Below are 23369 nucleotides of genomic sequence, written 5' to 3'. Positions count from 1 at the left end.
TGGTGGATATGCCTATAATCCTAACACTGAGGGATCCTAAGGCATGGTCATGAGTTCAATGCCATCCTTGGCTACACACTGAGTTTGAGGTCACTGTACCACATTTTTGGTGTGCTCCATTTTCTGTCAGTGGATCATCAGTCCAGTTTCATTTCTTGGCTGTTTGTTTTCAAAAGTGAACCACAGTGAACACAGGAGAGCCAGGATCACATCCTGACACAGACTTGACTGCCTTTGAATATATAAACTCTAGGGTGCATCTCTTTTCTGTCTTCAGAGGAGCTGCCCCAGCTTTAACAGGACCTGTACTAGTTTATTTCAGGTTAGCTTTGCAAGTAGGTTTCTGTATAACTTCTGTCTCACTTGTGCTATTCTTACTGGAATAAGATCCTATAATTTCATGTGCATTTGAGTTTCTTCTATAATCTAATGCCTCATCAGATGTACCATTCATTTTGTAGGTTGTATCTTGATAATTTCTTACCAGTAAATTTTTTTTAAAAAATCCAAATTTTAACCTTTAAGGAAAAAAAATCAAACCCCTCTACCTAGCTAGGGTACATCTAGTAACATTGTTCACTGATGAGATCAGAGTCTGTGTAGCATAGCGTATTTTATCAATAAATCCAAGTTTTCTAAACTTGAGTCTATGCAGTCTGTTAATAACAGACCAAACATCAAGATTTAAAAGTGTAGCATTGTCTATGGTTGGTTGATACCTCAGCTAGATGTAGATGGGACAACCCTAGTAAAAATGGAAAATATTGATCCAGGCATGTACGTGTACAGAGGTAACACAACTCTTGAGGATATTTTTTTCTCTTGTAAAAAACTTAAACAAAAAGGGTCACACATCAAATATCTTACAGGTTTTATGGCAGAATTGTCGACAGACCTGGTGACCATGACCATGAAACTCTAGAAGCAATTGCAGAAAATGCCAAAGGTTTGGCTGGAATATCAGGAGAGAGGATTTGGGTAGAACTGAAGAAAATTCTTACTGGTGACCATGTAAACCATTTGATCCACCTGATCTATGATCTTGGTGTGGCTCCTCACATAGGTGAGAACAGGTTATAATTTCTAGCAATAAAATACCTAGTGTAAAAAGTATTGAAGTAAAATGTCCTGTGTTACATACATACCTAAGGAATTTAAAGTAGTGAAATGAAATTCTGAGATAAACTTTGGGATTAAAGATGGAAATAGTTTATTTATTGGTAAAGAATAGTTCAGAGAGAACACCTGAATTTGATGAAGCTTACTGGTTTTGCAGGTTGGGTTGGTTTATAATCACAAAGGGTTCAAAATAAAAGCTACTTCATAGAGAGGAGGAGGAAGCAATAAGTTAATGTATAATAAGCTCTTTCACAAAACACTTAATATATAGAAAGGAAATTAATAACTATAGCCAGTATATTTTAGACAGTAACTTTGTTTTACAAGAACATACAATTGCTGAGTAGGGAATGTGTGCAGACAGGAAGACTGACAAGGCATATGTTGGTACCTGATATGATCACAGCTCCTGAGCTTCACAAGACATGTTGCTACAGGAAACAAGGACATGATAGTTTTCCTCTAGGAGTTAAGGGAGTGACAAATGGGCTGATAATAAGCAGTGGAGAAAGAGCACTACACATTCTTAAAAATCTGCATAGTTTAAGAGATGAGTGAGGGTTTTGTAGTTAAGAAAAAATGACTTTTCTCTTTTGTTTACAGGTTTACCTGCTAATGCAAATTTAGAAGAATTTAACAAAGTCAGTAAAAATGTTGAAGGCTTTTCACCAAAACCAATGACTCTTTTGGCTTCTTTATTCAAAGTACAAGATGATGTCACAAAATTGGACTTGAGATTGAAAATTTCAAAAGAGGAGAAAAACCTGGGTTTATTTATAGTTAAAAACAGGAAAGACTTGGTTAAAGCAACAGATAGTTCAGAACCATTGAAACCATACCAAGACTTTGTTATAGACGTAAGTACGTATTAGGTTTGAGCAGAAAATAGTTCTCACTAACTAGAGAAAAGTAACTTTTTCACATTGTAGATTTGATGTATTTAAATAGTAGAATGAAATTGTGAATGTTTAGTATGTGATAAAACTGTGTCATTTAGTCTAGGGAACCAGATGCAACTGCCCGTGTTTGTGAGCTGCTGAAGTACCAAGGAGAGCATGGTCTTCTCAAAGAGATGCAGCAGTGGTCTGTCCCGCCGTTCCCTGTGAGTGGACATGACATCAGGAAAGTGGGTATTTCTTCAGGGAAGGAAATTGGGGCCCTGCTACAGCAGTTGCGTGAACAGTGGAAGAAAAGTGGTTACCAAATGGAAAAAGATGAACTACTAAGTTACATAAAGAAGACCTAAATTATGAGCTCTGCATCAAACAGTGGAAGTCTTGGTAAGACTGGTTTTCTCTCCTCCTGTGTCTTACTGAAACCCTAAAAAACAGCATGAGTGTAGGTAGAAAAACTAAGCTCAAGTCTCCCTCCTGAATTTCCCAACTCTTTTGGAGCAGTGCCAGGTGAGAAAAGTCAATGCTGTTACTTATTTAAACTGGCTGTTGATGAGAAGCTATGCTGAAATAACTTAGTTTATGTTTTCTTAGTGGTTTCCTGAATGAGTCCACAATAGCATCTATTTATAACAGGATTGTTCTGATTTCAGAAAGTTGAAGGAATAACAGGAGGGCTTCTGTTGAGACTCTTGCCTTTATATCAGGTGCCACAGATAGTGAACACATTATTTTACTAATTAGATGGATATGGCTTAGATTTCTGATAGTTATCTCTGTGTACTGTACAAGTAAACAGCAGCTTTTGGATTTTGAATTTTCTTGAAGTCAAATAGGGGGATGTTCTATAAAAGGGCGTGTCAAAATCTACTTCACCCAGGTCAGTAAATACCTGGATTTTAAACTATGGAGTTTCTGCTGTTGTCATCTGCACAGATGGAGTGACATCAAAGCTGCTATGTTGTGTAAGATTCCTTTAAACAGTCCTATCTGAAAGTAATGGTAAACAGTATATGGATCATCAGATTATACTGCAGCAGTAAAGACATACTTCCCCACTTCATCACAGCAGCTTGAATGAAACACAAGTAGAACTTTTTAAAAAATGACATTAAGGAGCAGCCTATTCTTTAGTTACATTTTATTACGTACTTACACTTTTAAGTATTCGACTTGATTACTTTGACATAATTCAGCCAAATAGAATAGATTTGGATATAGGTATTAGTGTTGGCCAGGTTTATGTAAATCTGTTTCCTAAACGGTATAATCCTAGAAATATATACTGTTCACTTATATTTGCAAATACAATGCAAAATGGACATAGACATTAGTTACAGGGATCTAGCACATCACAGGCTCATCAAATACATGGTGCAAATGCTGCTATTCCTGCTCAGACTGCTTAGTTTACTCTTTAATATGTCCAAACTGTACAGACGAGTCTCTCAGACAAGCTAAAGACAATTGCACTGCCTTGCCTCTATCTTATGCTTACCAACCCAGTTTCTGGAGCAGTCATCATTTAGAGCAGTGGTGCCCCTATCCTGTTCCATACCCATTCCCATTATTTCAACTGTGTTTTCCTATCCTGTCATGACATAGACTCAACAGGATAATCAATGGCACCAAGCTACTAAAAAGCAAGTCCTTCTGAATCCAACCTTATGTTTTATACTGCTTTCTCATTCCCTAAATATGCTCTTGAACTTGGTAGGCAAATGCTGTAACCCACTATACACATAAACCAGAGGCAGTGATGTCTGAGCAGATCTGTCAGGAAGTCACTCCTACAGGTGCACTTATAAACAAAGTATTACTTTGTCTGGACTTATTTCATCTTCAGTCTCTGGAATTGTGGGTAACAGAGCAGAGCGAGTTAAACCCCAAAATTTTTGAGGTGACATATCTTTTTTTGTGGCTGTAAATTTCCATCCAATATGGCTTGCACAGATCTTGCACTGGGCAATGGTCCATGCATACCTATAAAATGAAGGAAAGATATAAGTTAAAACCTATTTTTAACCTTTGTACTAGGCTTGTCATGCGATTTCTCTTACACCTCAAATTTACAAAGCCACCCTGTTACAATTGGATAATTTATTACTGCACGCGTCTATATGTTGCTGTTTGCTCCAGCTTTAACCTCACGGCTTTCTTCTACATTTCTGTTTGAAGGCGATGCAGGAGAGCATGAACCCCTGGAAAACAAGGCACTTCTGCTCTCAGGGTACCATTTTTCTCAGGTAGAGGATTCTGCATATACTGTTTAACATTGGCATATTAATGTTAGCTTTACAGTCCTCAAGAATGATGCCAAATAAGAGGATTTTCTTCAAGGATAATAAGTCACTAATCCCTAAATCTTCTGCCACTTCCAAAGTAAAAGGGAGAGCAAGGTTAAAGCAAGCTGGAGGAAGCAGGATTTACTGGTTTCTACATCTCATGTCCCTGCTTTTAACCCATTCATGAAGCGATCTAACTATTCCTGTCCTGTTTGTTTTCTATCTTCCTAGAAACTTCATCTAAGATTAAATGAAGAGTCAACAAAAAAAGTAAACAGCTGTATTACCCGGGAAACCAGCTGTGCACTGTAGAAGGCCGGCCTATCAGATTCAGATTGGATGCTTTATACACAGTCAGTGTCTCATGTACATATCCATGAGGATTCACATATGCTGCCATTGGACCACATAAGGATAAACTACAAACAAAGAAATAATGTGGAGAATAAGACAATGAAAAGAAAAATAGTAATCCCAGTTTTTTACTTATTTGGGATATAAGTTATACTTTTTAACCTTTGAATTTTAGATATTATATAGTACTTTGGGTAAAATGTAAGACAAGTATACAGGAGGTTGGCAGATATTCTATTGCTTGAAAATGTTTTTTGATGATTCAAAGGTAAATATATCAGTGTTTACAAAGCCTAGTGAGGTCATGTTTTCATCTTTGGACATTTAGTTACTTTACCTACATATCAGTTTCCTTACCTTCTTGATGAATTCTAATGAATTCATCAAAGTGTTAAGTTTCACAGCATCAGCACATATTCAGAGACCCAATTTTGGTCCTGTGTAGCAGAACTAGCTGAAGTGTAATGCTTGAAGCATTCCTATTATGCTTTAAGATAGGATGTGTCTAAACAAAAATTGAGGGAAAAAAGACTGAATTACAGATGTTTCCAGGCTGTAAGACAGCCTTCCCTGTGTTTATCTTCTTTACTGAGTATATTTTTAGGCACCGGAGAAAATATGGAAAGTAGAACCACAGAAGGGAATATGGAAATATATTGAAAGATTAAAAATGTAATAAAGATCTTACCTAAATATTTCATTCTTTGTTGTTATTTCTGTTTCTTGACATTGTTTACAGCAAAGGGAAGTACACTACAAAGGTTAAATGGAGAAATAGGCATGTTACCCAGATGATGAATAAACCTTTCTATGGCACTAATGTCTTGAGCTGTAGATCATACCTAAGCAGGCAAATTTATATTATGGACTGCAAAAATAAATGGTTCAAATTTTCACACTGGATATACCTTATTCAAAGTTGGACAAGACTTTATAGTTGATACATAAGTTATAAAGCATGTCAGATTAGAGATGTCTTTTACTGCAAACTGTAGCAGGTAAACAAGTACTTGTAGCATCTGATTGTATTACTACACAGTCAAGGTAGCTTGTGATCTCTCTTATGTGTCTATGTAGCCTGACTGACTAAATGATGACATGGAGTCTTTACTCACTTTGTTCATGATGTCTAATTCACAGCGAAGCCGTTGAATAGCACTGCCAATTTTAAGGAGCTGAATTCTCAATACATCATCAATAGGAAGACAAGCAGCTACTCTGTAAGAAAAGTCTTAAAAGACAGAGAGAGGTTTGCAGGCTTTAAACTTAGGAGTCATTAATATATACTTAAGTCACTTTAAGTCAAACATATACTTGGAGTGACTTATAAACAAATAGAGATGACATATCAAAGTACGTCATGGAGCCAGCTTCACTTGTAAAGGCTCTATAGAGAACAGGAAGTATCTACATGAGAGTCACTTCTGCAATTCAACTTAAGTTAGAAAATTAACAGTAAGGATTCCATTGTAGCTTGCAATATTAATTTCTTTTTAAAAAATGTTCAAACTAAAAGAAATCTAAGTGCCTTTTCAGAATTCAAAGGGTGGTTTAAACTAAGGACTATTTAAGGCTTGTTTCCCCTTTACCAACATGCCAGAGATAGCAAGTACTTGCCATACCTATTGGATTTGCAGGAAGAGAATCATCTTTGAGATTTTCATCCCATTCACGTAGCTGTTTCTTAATTCTATCCATTAATGTTTCCTGGTTTAAAACAAAAGCCATAATGTTTAGCCCTTAAAAACATACACTGGTACTAAACCTGAGACCAGGTACGATGTCTGTATTTTAAAGATGAAGCTGGTTGAATTTAAATCCCAGGCTTCTCGCCTTGAGGTTGTTTATTCCAAGGAGTACGATTCTAAATGCCTGTGGATGCTCTTGTAGGTTGCTGCTTGAACTGGTCCCTCTTGTAACTTTTCTCAAGTCCTTTTCTGACTTAGTGCAAATCGCAGTGTGTTCCTGTAGTAATAACATTTGCTATCTACACATTCCACTTGACAACTAGTTTTTATAAAAAGTGCTGTCTGGCTTTTTCTAGGCATTAGCACACTTTTACAGACTGCATTTAAGCCTTTGTGATGACTCAAAGGCTGCTGAAAGGCAGAGGCCAAGTCCATTTCCCTTCAGTGGTATGTACATCATACATGCTCAAATTTACTTGTTTAATTTTTCTGGTTTTTTTAGATTTCTTGGCAGGGGTTTACTAAGAAATACATTTGTTTAATGCTTACTATGCGTTAACTATGCCCATCTGTCCCAGACCAGTGTAACTGGCATCGGGCTTTGAAGGCAGTCTATTTGTTTAAAATCAAGATTCTTTACCCTAGTATTGATTCTTATTGGGTTTGTAAGCAGGGACACTGTACTCCTGTACCTGACACGCATAAGCCTTTGCAGATGCACATGCTAGTTAATGATGCAGAGATAAGCAAGAATATCCTTGCTTGGAAAATATATTCTTACTTTCACATGACCCTTTATAATTTTAGTAACCAAAGTTTGCCATCATATTTTGCTAAGTTATAAGTTATAGGACTACAAAAATTCAAATAAAAGGCAACTTCCCAGTAACACCTGCCTATTTTACTTTAATAAATTACAAGTACTGAAGTAACATGCAAATTTCCGTCAAGTTACTTACAGCGTCATATAATGAATACAGCCAGCGAGGCCACGATGTTAGATTTGCACAGTGAAACTTTCTCTGAAACAAAAAATGCCACTTATTAAAACTTAAGGGAAGGATTCTAATAATACAAATAGTAATATCTGAAAATTATTAGTCCTACAAAAACAATTCTAATTTTAAAAAGATAATCACCAACAGATTATTACCTCAAATGTATTCACAATCTCACGGAAGGTGATTATCTGAAATGTTTGACAATTACATTTTCATGCTTTTGAAAGACTTACAAGATCTGGAACCGAGATGTAAATACTTTCAGTACCTTAATGACAAGGAGCCACTCTGAGAAATGCTGTTCACAAAGTACACGCAACACTGCCTGAGTGTTGAAACTATACACCCACACTACTAGACTATAAGCTCACATGGCATATGGCCTGAATATGGTAGGCAACTAAAACACAATACTATAAACTAAGCTTTAACAAGTATAGAAGAATAAATGCTATGCTAATATAGGACCTTTACCATGGATGGATTAGTTATTATTCTGAATAGAATTAGAATAGAATTAATAATTCTATTAATTATTCTGGTATTTAAATATTGCTACAGACTATATGTAACACATTAAATATATCATTATTTTCTTCAGTAATCTTAGCCAAGATAAATTCAAGTAGAGAGTTTAGAAGTGTATTTCAAGGGAATAAGACTTTGTTTGCAAATATTTTACATGGTAGAGAGAGATTTTCTGAAGCAGCCATTGGTATTTTTCTTTCAAGTATCAATATAGACACTCGAAAGAAAAAAAAATATAGCTTGGCATAAACTTCTATCTCATCCTACCTAAAAATGATCTGGTGGTTTCCTACTCCTGCTTATCTCAGGAGTCTACCCTCATGAGCCAGAGCAAAAGACTTAGGTCCTCTCCGGGAAGTTGTTCTTTTCTTCTAAGACCATGTATCTAAGGACAAGCATTAATGTCATAGTTGTTACACATTTTTAAAAAATGTGCTACCAATAATTAACACATGACTAATGAGTAATTATCATGAAAGCCATTAATACCATGGCAAGAATTTCATCTTCTAATACCAGAAGGTTACTGAAGCATCTCCATTTTAAAGGTAAGTAAAGGCAGGCCCAGGAGGTCACAGATTTCATAATCAAGTAGCTAGGATTTAACCAGTATTTATTCAATGTGTTGATCATTTTTGTGTATTTGGGATATTATCTATATTATAAATAACATTAAAAAGTAAATCACAGCCCACGAGGCTTATAATTTTGGGAAAGAAGTCTACTTCCTAAAATTAGAAATTCTTTAAATTACAAAATAACAGGAAACCAAGAAAAAGTTTCTCTTGAGGTGGTTGGTGGACACATGTTCAACTAGGGAGTAAAACATACTTTCATATTAAGATGATTACTTAGGTAGCATCAAGGCATTACACAATGTAGTGCAAAAGTGTAATTTGACACAAGATAAAGAGAAGCCCAATGCATTTATTTACATAATCATAAGCAAAAGATAAATGGCATCTTTAACATAGTAACAGGAACGCATGAACAATGCCATCCTTTTGCATGGCCCCCATATAAACAAGCTGGTGTCTCAATTCCCTCTGAAGCAAAGGACTTCTAAAAATCTTTATTCTGTACAAAGAAATGTGTTTAATATGTTTTTAACAGTAATCACACAAATGGGAGAACTGTTAGTTCTTACAGAGCAACATCCTGAACTCAACACTGGTCCTCTTGACTTGCCAGCACAGGGAGTGACTTCTCTTTTGTGTCAGTGCTGTTGGTAACATTCAGGAGCTCACAGGTGCTCCTAAGGGTTACTCTGTAAAACGGTTATCCTTTAATAAACCTGTAATCCTAGCCAGAATGTTGAGGTGTTTAAGGGGATAAGGACTGCCATTCAGGGAACCACGTTTACTGATGATAGCACATAAAACGACCCTTAAAATGAAACTGTAAGAAATTTTAAAAATTGTGAAAAGTCTATCAAATTCACAATGAAACTGATAAGATAATGGGGAAAAAAAGCTAAAAGTAGTCATTCTACTGACTTCCTTTACATGGGCACAAAGATATTTTTGGTTTGGTTTCCTATTACAGTGATCAAAGTAAATGATAAAACTTATTTAAATGAATTGAAATTAACAATTTTTTGCTTTTCTCTCATTGATCAAATTTCTTTTAGTACTGAGAGCTGGTTTGATCTTTACTGTTCCAGTGTTTTATTACTGGTAGCACAAATATATATGCATATGTGTGCAACGGGAAAAAAAGTCTTTGTGGTATATAGCTGAATACTTAGGAAGTTTCACTAAAAAGTAGCAGTGAGAAGGCCAGAGACCCTATTTGTAGTCAGTGTTTACCAAGTTGAGAAAGCTACAACAGTACAGATATATAGAGAATAACAGGAGAATAAAAGTTAAAACCTATCTGATCCAAGGTGAGCACTTGGATCACTTTGAGGCATAAACTCTTGGCCAATGTTACAGGGGCAAACAGCCCTCTGGAGATAGCGGTGCTCATACTAGAGTGAATATGGACTCCTGGTTTTTCTGTTTGTTTTTGTTTTTCAAGACAGTTTCTCTGTATAGCCTCTGTAGACCAGGCTGGTCTCAAACTCAGAAATCCAGCTGCCTCTGCCTCCCAAGTGCTGGGATTAAAGGCGTGCGCCACCACTGCACAGAGGACTCCTGTTTACAAGCGAAAACTATGTGCATACCTTTTCTTAGGAAGTTACTAGTTACAATTTAGAATAGTAAGGCAGCACACTAAACTATCCTTACATAAAGTAAAAACTCCCTGTAAAATAGCACACCAAAACCAAAACTAGCGGATGACAGCCGAGAGTGAGGGGAAACAAGTGTGATTACAATGACAAAAATCATGCTGGTAGGAAAAAAATATAAACAGAAACTTCATAGACAAACACACAAGGCCCTTAAATAAAATGCTAAAAGTAAATATGCAAGTTAAGTTCATAAGCCAGACTTATCAAGTCAACCAACGTGGTTGTGTGCTGTGAAACCATGGGAACAAGGAATAGTAACAGTATGAGCATCTTTTATAAGGGGCTGTTAAAGTCCACTCCAAGCTCTTGTCACCTCACTATCAATGCTGAGCACATGTACCTGTGCAAAAACAATCTGGACATTTCCTGCAGGCTCAAGGAGGCCTTGGTGTGTTGTTACAATGTAACTACATAGCCTCAGCTACAGCTTTAAAAAAAATGTCTGTCAAAGGATAAGGAAAAGTTCCCTGAAAGACACTGTTAGCAAAGAGGAGGATAGTGGCTATCCTTTTACATAATGTATAAGAAAAATGCATCTCCCTATCTTTATTCACTCACGAGGACTAAATGCTAGCCTTTGGGAGCATATGTGAGGGCCCTGCCTTTGTAGGTCAGTGCTCATTACTACCCTGCTCTACAGGATGCACAGGGGCACCCCTGTGGATGAACATTCAACACTCCACTTACTTTCTATTTCAGTCAACTCTTGCAATTAACAGGACAAGTCTTATGTATGGATAAGCTTTGGGTAAAGAGGTAAATTCAAGTTTCCCATCCAACACAACCTCTTCCAATCATGATAGTGAGTTTAGAAAGGTACCATAATTTAACAGTAAAAAAGAAAAGAAGAAAAAGTAAATGCCAATTTCAAAGCCCAGATATCAGGAAATCAATTCTCTATGTAGAATGGGTTTGAAGTGTTTCTCAATTAACTTGGCTAATGTTTTCCCCTTCTCAACATCCACCATGTTCAAGTGTGTGTATGTCTTATCAGGTCTCTACAGCTACTTGTCACATTGGGACACAGAACAAAACACTTAAGGGAGCTTCAACCCTATCTGAAGTGATCCGGGAGTAGTTTATACATGTTGAAGGTGAGCTGACTGTATCCCAGGAAGACCATGTTCTCCAAGATCCTTTATCTTCCTTATAAGAGGCTTGACAACTACCTTCAAATCATGCAAGCAGCCTCTCAACTCTGCCACCCTAACTCCTGCTCAGCAGTGGGAAAGGATGCATCCTTTGCGCTTTGCTCCATGGTGGGATGTACAAGTGAGTGTGAATAAAACCTTTGAAGACTGAACTGACCCCAGGTCTGTCTAAACCCAAGCAATGAATGCCCCATTTTTCAAAGTAATCGATTACCCGCTTACAAGCACAGTATGCAGACTTAGCAGCAAGTGCTGACCAACCAGCCCTGGAGCACTCCTGTTCACAGTCTATACTTTTTACACACAGAATAGGTCGGGTCTAAGAGGTACAACAAAGTTTACAAGTCACTGGGCACAATATACATTTTCTAAAAACAGTTTTTATTTTTATTTTTTTGACCTGAATAAGGAAACCTTTGAAACAATGTGAAAAATTCAAAAGCTGAAGGATTCTTTTTCTTTTATTCTCTTGTTCCTTCCTTGCTCATGCCCTACTTCCTGCTGAGGCCTTGGGACAATCAGCAAAGGGCTACTGAGGGCAAGTCTAGGATGACAGAGAAGACCACTCAGTAATGTCAGGCACCTGTCCCCAGATGAGCAGAGACCGATATTTGCTCTTTGAGCCAGTGAGCAAGCAATCCAGTTGTAAAGGAAAAAAAAAAAAAAACAGTGTTCAATGTAAGTATGTGGAGGAACTTCAGCCACAGGCTATGAGGAATTTAACCAATAAGTAACACAAATGGTAACGTTCCTAAGTTATGTTATGAACTGGAACTGAAGATCAAGTTTAGAATTCCAAGGTTCTGTAGGCCAGATAGGATTTGCTACACAGGGCCAAAAAGTCAGTTATTAACTACAGTCCCATCATACACTTAGAACTTTTCAAAGAGTTTAAAAAACAGATATAATTAAGAATTCCCATTACCATCCCAGCTTGAATTATAAATCTCAATATAAGTCCTGCTGAAAAAACAGAGCCACTGAATGGACAACTAAATATGGGCATGGCATGTAGGAAGCAAGCATCGATAGGAGGGATTTCCCACATAACCACTTCACTAGGAAATAAGTGGCAGACACAAAATTAAGCATTAAATAGCTTAATTTAAAAAGAAAAATAAAACCTCCTTGATAGAGTTATCTTTTGACACAGTCTAAGAATTATTTTCAAAAGCATTGTGAACATAATTCCCTGCTGTTGTATTGATAAATAGGGGTAGATACATTTAAAGTCTCTATGCGCAGTTTGGAAAAGGAAGTACTTTGTAGATAGACTGACTGAAAGCTGCCTTCAACGTAAGGCAATAACAATGTCAAAGCTTCAAAATATATTACTTTCATTATCCTTTCTGCTCGTGTTTAAGAAGTCTAATTAATACTTCTTAGAAACACTAACTAAAGCATGCCATACTATTCATGAATGGCTAACAGAATGGAGAACAAGAAAGGAAAATTAACTGTACACCCTAACAGTTATGAGACCATCAAACACAACCTCTCTAGAAACTAAAGACTAAATGTGATTGAACAGTGAAAAGAAAATGAGATTCTTGTCACAAAAATATTAATTCATATCAGTCTAGGATACCATGCTACTCACATCAAAATGTAAAGCCTGCCTACTCTAACTTAACAAAGAGTAAGGACTTTGATGTTTATAATGGAAATAACACTTTTGAACTTTTACAAAGTACTAAAAAAAAACCAAAACAACAACAAAAAAACCCAATTTATTCTAAACTTACAAATGAGCACATTTTTGAGTTTTGGGGAAATCATAAATTGCGGAAACGTGTTTGTACCTAAGGCTGTATTTACACGACCACCTACAGTGAAATGAGGCAGAAGAGCTTTCACTTTGGTCCTAAGAGGTGAAATCATTTAGCCAAAGAAATGCATGAGTAATGCCGAAGCAAATATAGTTGCGTCTCCTCAGCTGAGAGCAAATGTAGGGTCTTGAACATGCTAGGCAAGACCTCAACCACTGAGCTACACTCCTGCAGCAAAGAAGCAATTCCTTAAACTCACATCAATTTCTGGGTGGTAGGAAGCATGGAGAAAAATAACTGATAAGAATCTTTCCTCTGAAAAGCCCCAGGACAACAATCCTTTCTACTGCCACTGAATGCCAGCCCAAACAACTCTGTCCCTTCCTCAATGCAGCACTTAACTCAAAGCCAAATACGTGATCAGAGCTCCTATGGAAACTAAGAGCCACAGGCCAGTAATACATGCATGACAGGCATAAAATCAAAAACGTTTTATAATTGTGTAACATTTTACCACTACTGTAAGCTACTTTTCATAAATAACGGCCGGCGAATTATTTTTAAATCCATCTATGATCAAGGGAGCTACAGTGTCAACAGAATGTCACGAGAGTTGTGACTTTTTAAAAGCAATTTGTCTTCAGTTCTAGAAGACACATAAGAAATTAGCATCTCACCTTCTGGTATTTCTGCCACCATTTACATGAATACTGGTCTTCCCAAGAGATGGGTTTTGAAGGAAATATCTGGCACTTATTGAGTGATTCTAACTGAACTGCAGACATGGTTGACGGCAACACACACTCTGGCAAAATTTGCACTTTAGCTTGCTGGATTCTAAAATAAAGAGAATCAAGTATGTTGTTCATTTTTAAGATACACTAAGTTAAACTATAAGTTTCTCCACACAGAATAATTTTAAATATTAAGATTTGCTCAAGTTCCCCTTATTAAACAAATTGACCAAATGGTAACACATAAATATATACAAGAAATTCTCAACACAATTTTAATAAATCTTAATATAAAGCATGAGGTAACTTAAATATGGATTTCAGTCTCAGAATTAGAATCAAGAGATTATATATTTTAGATAAATATGCAGGCACAAATGAAGCAAAATTTATTTTAAAAACATCATACAGGCTACAGATTATCTTGACACATCTAATTTTTTGGATAATCTTAGATAATACAACTTTCTATCCCCTAATCTCTACACTGTGGGCTTCACAAACTCTTTGTTATTACTATCCAGAGAGCAAAAACAGAGAAAGAATGGACAAAACCCACACAAACTCTGGACAGTTAAGACTACAGCATTACAAATGTACCACACACACACACACACACACACACACACACACACACACACACACACGGTTCCTAAAAAAAAAAAAAAAATTATTGTACCAAAGACACTGTGGAATCAACATTCTCTATGTTTGCAGCACCAGCTTTCAAAATTGGAGACGAAGTGAGTCTTCTTGGTCTTTATTCAACATGTCTGTGGTGCGTGCCTATGTGTCTGCGCATGTGTGTGTGTCTGCTGGATTTCCCTAATGTGTTTATGACAGTTACTTTGTGACTATAGTAACATCGTTTTATAACAAAGGTTATAAAAGCAAGTGAAATTGAGGAAAATCTGAAAACTTTAGGACTTTGCATTCACACCGACTAGGGACTATTTTTATCATGCTTGCAACAAGGACACAAGTGTAGATGGTTAATGTATAAAGAAAGTGCTGGAGCATCTACCTACATCCCAGTGGATCTGCAACCCTGTCTCTTCAAAACCAAATGTTACACTATTTTAATTTTTACTTAAAGTGTTTATGATATATAGTTCAAACTCTTTTAACTACAAATTACTTATCTCAGATATGACAGATAAGAAATCTTATAATTCCAGCAGAATATGAATTTCTCTTTTTCTGTATACTTCTAAGAAACAGTTTCTGAAGAGTCCTGAGTCAAATACACCCTTCTATTTCTTACTTTTAAAAAAGTGTGTGTGTGTGTGTATATGTGTGTGTGTATGTGTATATATGTGTGTGTGTGTGTGTATATGTGTGTGTGTGTGTGTGTATATATGTGTGTGTGTGTGTATGTATGTGTATATATGTGTGTGTGTGTATGTATGTATGTGTATATGTGTGTGTGTGTGTGTATGTATGTATGTGTGTATGTATGTATGTGTATATATGTGTGTGTGTATGTGTATATATATGTGTGTGTGTGTGTATGTGTGTATATGTATGTGTGTGTATGTATGTGTATATATGTGTGTGTGTATGTATGTATGTGTATATGTGTGTGTGTATGTATGTATGTGTATATATGTGTGTGTGTATGTGTATATATATGTGTGTGTGTATGTATGTGTGTATATGTGTGTGTGTATGTATGTGTATATATGTGTGCATGTGTATGTATGTGTGTGTATGTATGTATGTGTGTATATATATACATATATATATATGTGTGTGTGTGTATGTATATGTACATATTTGAAAAACAGACTTTTCAAAGGAAAGGCTAGAAGGTAACACTGCTTTTCATATATGAAGTGTAATTTAGGTTAAAAACAAAAACAGAAATTGAATCTTAAACTACAGATCTATTAGGGTTAAATTTCCAATGTCTAATGTACTCTGGTATAATGGTCAAAAGCTAGTTTGAAAGTCAGAATGTGGAACAAGTCAGCTATTTCTTATTTACTTGTATAATTCTGGGCAAGTAAGCTCTCTGATCCTTACGCTTATTCACTTGCCAAAAGCAGAGGCTGCCCTAGACCAGCTTCATGGTGTGCAGCCCTTGACTATTTTAAGTGACAGTGGACCAGCAAGGAAGTGGGGGCAAAGAAATCTTATTCCAGAGGGCCTTTCAGCTGAGACCCATCTTTCTGAGAGACCTTAATACATAGTAGAAAATGGAACACTAGAAACACTTCTCCTTTCCAAGGCCTGTCCACCTGTCAGTGTGGCATCAGCCTTCACTGGATTCTAGCCATGCTTCATGCTCTACTTTCTGACAGTGACTACTTCCAGCTTATGCTTTAGAGTTGCGCACAGTAATTACTGAAGTCACACACAGAAATATACTATCTCCCAAGTCAGTTTATTTTCTAGCTTCTAGAAAGTAATATTCAATGATAACCAATCTTTATCAAGAAGTAAATTAAAATTTGTTAGTGTCAAGGAAATGCACAGTAAGAAAGCAGTCAGTCAGTCACTGCAGGATAGACTCCGAGCACTTCTCCTTCACGCAGCGCTAACCCAAGCGTGGCCCACAAGAGTCTCATCTCAGTCACTTCCCCAGCAGCTTGTCTAAGGAGGGACTTAGGCATGGAGCTTCAGGAAGGTTTTGAATTTGTATAATAAAATGGTCTAGAGAAGGATCAAGAAAAAACCAAGCCACTCAAGTCTGCACACCCTATACAATTTCTTGTCCCAAATCCCTGCCTGCCTTGTATACTTTTGTTACTCAATATTCACAACAGTTTACAGTATGAGCATTACCAACAATAAATCCTGTCCTCCTGCAGCTTTTCTTGTTGATTCCTAAAAAACCTTCCAACCTTCTGGTGCTCAGATACCACATGGAATAAAGAAGTCTAACAGAACGTTCAATTCTGACCACACACTAGTGAATGATTCCCCAGAAACAGGTAGAACCCAAAGGCTGTCTCCTAAGACCTAACAGGTGCTTCCTGTGTGCCAGAGACAAGACATGACACCGGGTAAGACAAATGCTTGCTTCTAATTCATTCCTTCTTAAGAAGATGGGCCAAGTTAGCAGAATTTGGTAGGAAAGGAGAAACAAAGACATACTTCCTGAACATATGAAAAGCTACGTTAACTACGTTACTATCCCCAGGGAACTTCTAAGCTTCACACAATGCAGACAACAGCATTTCTACATTACTCATATAAAGGACATCTTGGGATGATACGCAACTCACACTGCAAACAAGCAAGCATCTTCACGGCTGGCGCAGCTACGGTGCAGCAGTTGGCCAGTGTACTTACTCAGTGTGACTTTCAAGCAGCTCCATAATGCGGCCAATGCCACACCTCTCCTGCTGCGCATGCTGACTGATTACAGCTTTGCCTTCTACTCTCTATGCACAGAGAGCTCTTCAATTCCAAAGCCTTTCCCCCAGCATTCCTACCTGTATTACTGTTCTCCAACCTGGAGTGGCATTACATTGCCACAGCCTTACCCCACATTAAGTCACCCTGGACTGAGAGGTGAGAATGAAGCATCTACAGTTGTTTTACACTTGACAGGTGACTGCTAAACATCAGCATTGGAACTATGTACGGGCTTTCACCTTAGCAGGCGAAGAGAACAAGTAATAAAGCTCAAACATAATCAGTAAGTTATAAATAGTAAGTCAGCCAAGACCATCATCTCCCTGTAAGACGTTCAGTGCTCCTTACCCATCTGACTGTGTTCGAAGTTCGAGGACCTTGAACCGCTGCCTTCCGATTGCTTTCACTTTCACTACTTCAATTCCAAACTCCTGCTCTTCTCGATACGCATAGATCTCCGCTGTTGTTCCAAACTGTGCTTCCCTTTCTTGTACATTACTTCCAAGACAAAAATGGACAGAGTTTTCAGCTTTGGCTCATAATTATGTAAAGCTGGCAAAAGCGATTGGGCAAACACTGTGACAATTACAGCAGCCAAGCCACACTAGGAAGCTAACACACAAGGCCCCAGAAGGCAAACAGCGCATTTTAAAATAAAGGTAGACTTTTAGGCTTCATTGAGATAACCCAGTGCTAAGAAGTTTTAAATCCTTATTTCACAAAGTGAGCATTCTTTCACTTTGGTGGGTAATGATGGTCGCACTAATTAGCAGTGCTGCGACTGTTTCGGGGGAGGGTCAGCGGGGGTGATTTCCTGCCTCCACCACGGTGCCCTCATTTGCCACAGGCTACTGGAGAATAGCTTCACTTAACTATGGTTTTATACTGGTACAACTTGTGAGTTCTGAAAGAGAAAAGTAACCTTTATTTAAAACATTTCAAACTTAGCTATTTTTAAATAAAGACAGTTCTGAACAGGCAGGTTTTCCATTAAGTGAGTGGAAGTTTTTCAAGAGCCAAACACAGCTACACTGTGAAAACAGCGAAACACTGAAAATGTGACACAAGACCGTTTGCTTCACACTCCTGTCCAGTATCTGCAAATTCCCGTTGGCTTTGGCTGCCGCACTGACTTTGGCAGGGTGGTAAGCAGATCTGTCTAATCTCTTACCTGTATGCAAGGACTGCAAAGGTCCTGTCTTTCTGGATTAAGTTCCGCACCATGCTGACTTCTTGTGGGTGAGAGAGCTGCAGTGGGAGTGTCTGCCCAGGAATCAGGATCATCATCACCTCAGGAAGGACTGGGATCACCTGGCAGCTGTCGTCGTCATGCAAAGTCCTCCCGTGGAACTCCTCCATATCAGCTCCCAGGTACTACTCAAGAGCACAGAGTCAAGACACACACTTACTACACCTCAACCTACTAAAGAATAAAGCAGAGGAAAAGACTAAACAGAGCACATGTTTACTTAAATAATCTGTTATATAAGCATGCCTCCATCAAACTCTAATTTTTCATCTAGTATTTCCTATTAGAACTCCCAATTTTTATCAAGAATCGATCATTATTTTGTAATTCAAAATATTTTCACCAAATCTCCTCTATGTCCAAAACTGACAAAGCATAGGACAGAATTTTTTACCGCCCCACATCCCAACAGTTCTGAAACAACACTAAGAACACTTAATGGCTCACTTACTCGCAGAACCCTTCAGAGGAAGACAATTCCTCAAAGAGTCGCACCCAAGATAAGTTTAAACATTAAAGCTATGTGTTAGCTTTAATGTGTACATATTAGCTTACAAATTAGAAAATAGTCAAGAATCACATGAGGATATAGTATGACACTGCTTCCATTTCTAAAATTACATGCTTATGCACTGGAAATTAAGTCTGTTCTCATCCACGAATTCTAGGGTCAGCTACGATGCAGGAATCCTCTAGGCAGTCACCTGCACTGGTCCTCTAGTGTGGCACCCTGCACTTAGGAAATTCCAGCCACAGATAAACGTCCACATACTGTATTTGCTCAATGACTAAATGACATACTGTATGTGAGGTTGGCAGACTGGTGTCAAAGTTTATGATATTCGGTTTTCTGGCTTCTTTACTATCTTGGTCTTCAACTTCCATTTCAATTTCATCATCTTCATCTTCACTGTCTGCTAAAGGAGAATAATAGAGGGGAAAAATGAGATTCATTTAAAAAAAAAAAAAGAAGAAAGAAAAAAGGAAGTCAGTTCTGTTTCCATTCACACACCCTGAATTGAAGAAAGACACTCTTAAAAAGAAAGCTGTGCAGAGACAGCGGCAGAGGCTGGGTCTGTGCTCTTTCTGCCATGGCGCCTTTTCCTTTCTTTTCTTTTCCTTTCTTTTTTCCCTGTTTTTAACAATCATCTATTTTAGGACACTTTAAGATTTACTGGAATGTTGGAAAAAATAGAATTCTAGCATGCCAAGACTATCTTCCTCCATTGTTAGCGTGGTCCACACATCTGGTATTCTTGTGACAACTAAGACATCGATATTGGCACATTACTGTTAACTAAATTCCTTATCTTATTTGGATTGCCTTTGATTTTCAGCTATTCTCCACTTCCTGTTACCTCTCCAGGACACCATGTTATATTTAGGTATGGCTCCTTTGCTGCCTATGGTACGCACATGCTGGCTGTTCTGTCTTCCTTATCAGGACTTTACACAGCATCCCTCAATAGGGAATAGATGTCATTCTCAGAGTTCTGCTGGGGAGAGCGCCACTTCCTCACCTCACATCAAGGGTACATAGAGTCAGCCTAACCTAGGGGCTGATGTGCCCCTTGATTTCTGGTCAGAAACAGCCACCAGCTTCCTTCACTGTAAACCACCTCACCCCCTCCCCCACAGTTACACCACACTGTTAGAAAGCAGATTACTAGGTCCAGCCTAATGAGTGATATGGCTGAATTAGGCCAATGTCCTGCATGGATGAGTTTTATCTTCTCCATCACTACTAATTCTGACACCTTACATAATGAATTCCAATTGATTAAAACTTAGCTTCTTCATTTGAAAAAAAAAAAAAAACAATGAAGGCTTGAACAAAGTAATCTCCGAGGTTCTTTCAGACTTTAGCTACAAAGTTTCTCTGTGAAAAATAAAGCAAGGAAGAGACAAGCAGGCGAGAAAGATCTGTAAATGAAACTGGGAAAAAGTACCATTAAAACCTGGCTCAGGGCACCACTTTCCTAGTGGCTGCTCTCCTGGCTTTCACCATCATACTAAAAATGTTTGCAATTATTTTTCATAAAACATTGCTTTGTCATTCTCAATTTAAAAATAAAGTTGGCCCAAAGAAAATACATTTTAAAGGAGATTTTTTTTTTTTTCTGTTTTTCGAGTTTTTGGAGATAGGGTTTCTCTATGTAGCCCTGGCTGTCCTGGAACTCACTCTGTAGACCAGGCTGGCCTCGAACTCAGAAATCTGCCTGCCTCTGCCTCCCAAGTGCTGGGATTAAAGGAGTGCACCACCACTGCCTGGCAAAAGGAGATATCTTAAGAACTCTACCTGTATTTTTTTTTTTTTTTTTGAAATGAAATGAAAGCTAAGCTGATCCACCTGATAACATGCTGCTGCCATGGGCAGAGATGAAAGTCTGAAGAAACAAACCACAGCACTACTTTCTAGAAGTGGTGCTCTATCAAGTGTGAGCTGTTCTTTTCCTGCCAACTATGGGAACATTTCCAACTCGATGACTTTGTTCCTTGTAATGTTTAGAACTGTCTGAAGATATCTTTGGCTGTCACAACTATAAAAACCCTGGTAATGCAGACTTGGGAGTTGTCTAGGCATACTCTTACACACACTGTGCTGCAACATAGCAAGGGGTTTTCCAGGCTCAAAGGGTGACAGTCTCAAGGTTGGGAAACAATGGCCTAAACTAAGTCTCATTTCTGTTCATATGTTTTTAAATACCTCCAAGAAGTTTTAAAATGCATAAGGTTTCATTACAAATTGGTCAGCTTTTCCATTTATGAAAATTATTATTTACAACAAACTACCTGAAAGTATGTTCTTATGAAAAAACATGAAGATTTTACTTTATTTTTATTATAAATTCCTAGATATAAGGATGGTCAAAGAGAAGAACATAATTCAAGTGGTATGCAGACAGTTTATATTTAACATTTCTAAACATGATTTTATTGACAATAGGGAAGTTTATCTAGAGATAAAGACGAAGCTAAAATAAGAAAAACATTCTGAATTTAATTTTTTCATCTACAACTCCGAGAATCTAGATTTTACTTGACATTTGGAGAGACCCATTCTCTTCTTCAACTTTAAAGTACCTGCTATTAGCTTCAGGGCTAATACACCTGAAATTTCCTATGTTTATTCTTTAAAAGAATTTGCTCATGAACAAGGCTATACTTAACTTCTCCAACTTGGTTATGTTTTTCTCTGAACACTTAATTTGTCCAATATGGATTCTTCACACCTAAAATGTTAAGCAATTCCCTTAGCTGTTAAGGATGATCACTTTTCAAAGCAAGATACACTACATGAATTCAGGGGACAAGCCAAAGTGTCTCCAGAAATAAAACTCTTATAATTTGGAAACCCACTATTCTATATCTACAACACCTGTGACCCTCTTCCTTCTAATATTTTCAAATTGAGAAAATACAGACTTTTCAGAGCTCCCGGTGGCTCACACAGGAGCACCTGATGAATGCCAACGGCGGGGGAGCACCCTCCTACTCCACCACTCTCCCAGAATGTCTGCTCCATTCACAGTGGAGCTGCTGTCCCTGAAATCTCTTCTGCTGAAAGATGATCACCTTTATGAACTGCAGCGAGTACAGCTCAATAACCAGTGGCTTACAGAAAAGGTGCTCTCTATGCACTGGCCCTGCACCCAGCATTTCTTCTTCTGTCTACACTACCACCAAGGAACACATTCACACCTGAAGCACACCTTCTGAGGCAACAAACTGAAACCTGAAATTATTTCTTTACCCGCCCCCCCCCCACAAAAGTTCCTAACTGAAATGACTAAGGATGCACGTTTTCAACAATGTAGGACTAACCTAGTCCACAAAAGAATCCTAAGTGAATCTCCATCACAAGATTTTCAAAACCCACAATAATCCCTACCCATGAAAATCACAGCAGGAGTTGGAGACATAGCTCAGAGGATTTGGGAGTGCCTGGTATTCAATCCTGCAAAGAAACACAAACCCAGAACACCCAGCAGCAGTTGCTTATATGGCTCTAAATGAACTGCACCTGCGATTGTAATTATTCTCAATAGCCTTATCCTAACTGTGAACCTCCCAAAAGTAGCGGAGTGACGTTTTTCCTACAAACAAAGGTTAACCGACTGCATGGCTTATAACTACAACCAAAAGGCTCTGGCAATAGTCTGTGTTGCTACAGCATTCGAAGTTCATCCACTTTCAGCGTTCAATACTGCAACATAAGTTGTCATAAGCCATAAAACCATAAAGTAAGCAGGAGAAATCGGTAATACCGTTCTCTTGAGTATCCTAAAAGTAGGCATATTATTTGCAAACCTGAGAAAAACCACTAAATAACTACCTCCACAGAGAGATAGCTAAGAGATACCAGCTGTGGTGGCAGATCAGTACACCGCGGAGCCCTATCTGCAACTGTGTGACCTTCCACGTCACTGCATGGTATACATTTAACAACCGGTCGATAAGTTTCTCCTCCATAAGCAAGGTTCTGGACAGATGACAGGTGTAATAATAAAAGCAGAAATGCATGCAAAGCATTCACTGCGGGGCCCACGACGTGCAAGTGCCCACTGCATGTTAGCTGTCTTATGAGAAGGCAGACGAGCAGGAAAAGTAACGGCTGCTAATGTCACCCGGTTCCCAACTTCGCCTACTCCCACAACATTTTCAGGGAGGCCGGCTTGGGAGAAAGATGGTAAGGAATGGGGGTCCCTGATCTAGGAAACCAAAGTCCGTCGCCCCAACATCCCCGACAGCCCAGGAAACAGGCCGGCAGGAAAGCGCAGAGCTGCGGAGGGCGAGGCTCACACGAGAGGCTCCCCACCGGCCGCTGCGCCCGAGTAGCTGTCCCCGTCCTCCCTGCGGGATCGGCCCCGGGCCTCGGTCTCCACCCACGGCCAAGCGCCCGTCCCGGAGGTTACCAGGCAGAAGCGGCAGGTGGTTTCCCATGTTGTGCGCAGCGTCCTGGTGATCTCCCTCGCCGGCCATGTCTGTTTACCCGCAAAGG

The 23369-nt window shown here is 38.3% G+C and overlaps 2 protein-coding genes across 5 annotated transcripts in view; one reads left to right on the top strand and one right to left on the bottom strand.

The window, feature by feature from the left end:
• Nucleotides 1-5348, top strand: part of Trnt1 (tRNA nucleotidyl transferase 1) — a 13187-nt gene extending 7839 nt beyond the window's left edge. For all 3 annotated transcript variants that reach the window (XM_021164371.3, XM_021164370.2, XM_021164372.3), the window contains exons 6-9: nt 870-1063; nt 1723-1976; nt 2117-2399; nt 4529-5348. In XM_021164371.3, the coding sequence (XP_021020030.1) occupies nt 870-1063; nt 1723-1976; nt 2117-2365 (697 nt within the window). In that variant the 3' untranslated portion in view covers nt 2366-2399; nt 4529-5348. The remainder of the gene's footprint in view (nt 1-869; nt 1064-1722; nt 1977-2116; nt 2400-4528) is intronic.
• Nucleotides 2396-23369, bottom strand: Crbn (cereblon). 2 transcript variants are annotated; one of them, XM_021164368.3, is made up of 11 exons: nt 23284-23369; nt 19169-19284; nt 18290-18492; nt 17467-17616; nt 13699-13858; nt 7299-7361; nt 6274-6358; nt 5767-5882; nt 5340-5404; nt 4585-4716; nt 2396-3995 (listed from the first exon to the last, which is right to left on the bottom strand). In XM_021164368.3, exons 1-11 carry the CDS (start codon nt 23348-23350, stop codon nt 3815-3817), a joined length of 1338 nt encoding a protein of 445 aa, XP_021020027.1. In that variant the 5' UTR covers nt 23351-23369; the 3' UTR covers nt 2396-3814. The 2 variants fall into 2 exon arrangements, with proteins under 2 accessions (XP_021020027.1, XP_021020028.1); XM_021164369.3 differs by having other exon boundaries at nt 19169-19281.

The sequence above is a fragment of the Mus caroli genome, unplaced genomic scaffold, assembly GCF_978045245.1.
Source record: "Mus caroli unplaced genomic scaffold, Mus_caroli_1 scaffold_7, whole genome shotgun sequence".
Classification (NCBI taxonomy): domain Eukaryota; kingdom Metazoa; phylum Chordata; class Mammalia; order Rodentia; family Muridae; genus Mus; species Mus caroli.
The sequence above is the reverse complement of the archived record's forward strand: the minus strand, read 5'-3'. Positions and strand labels throughout refer to the sequence as shown.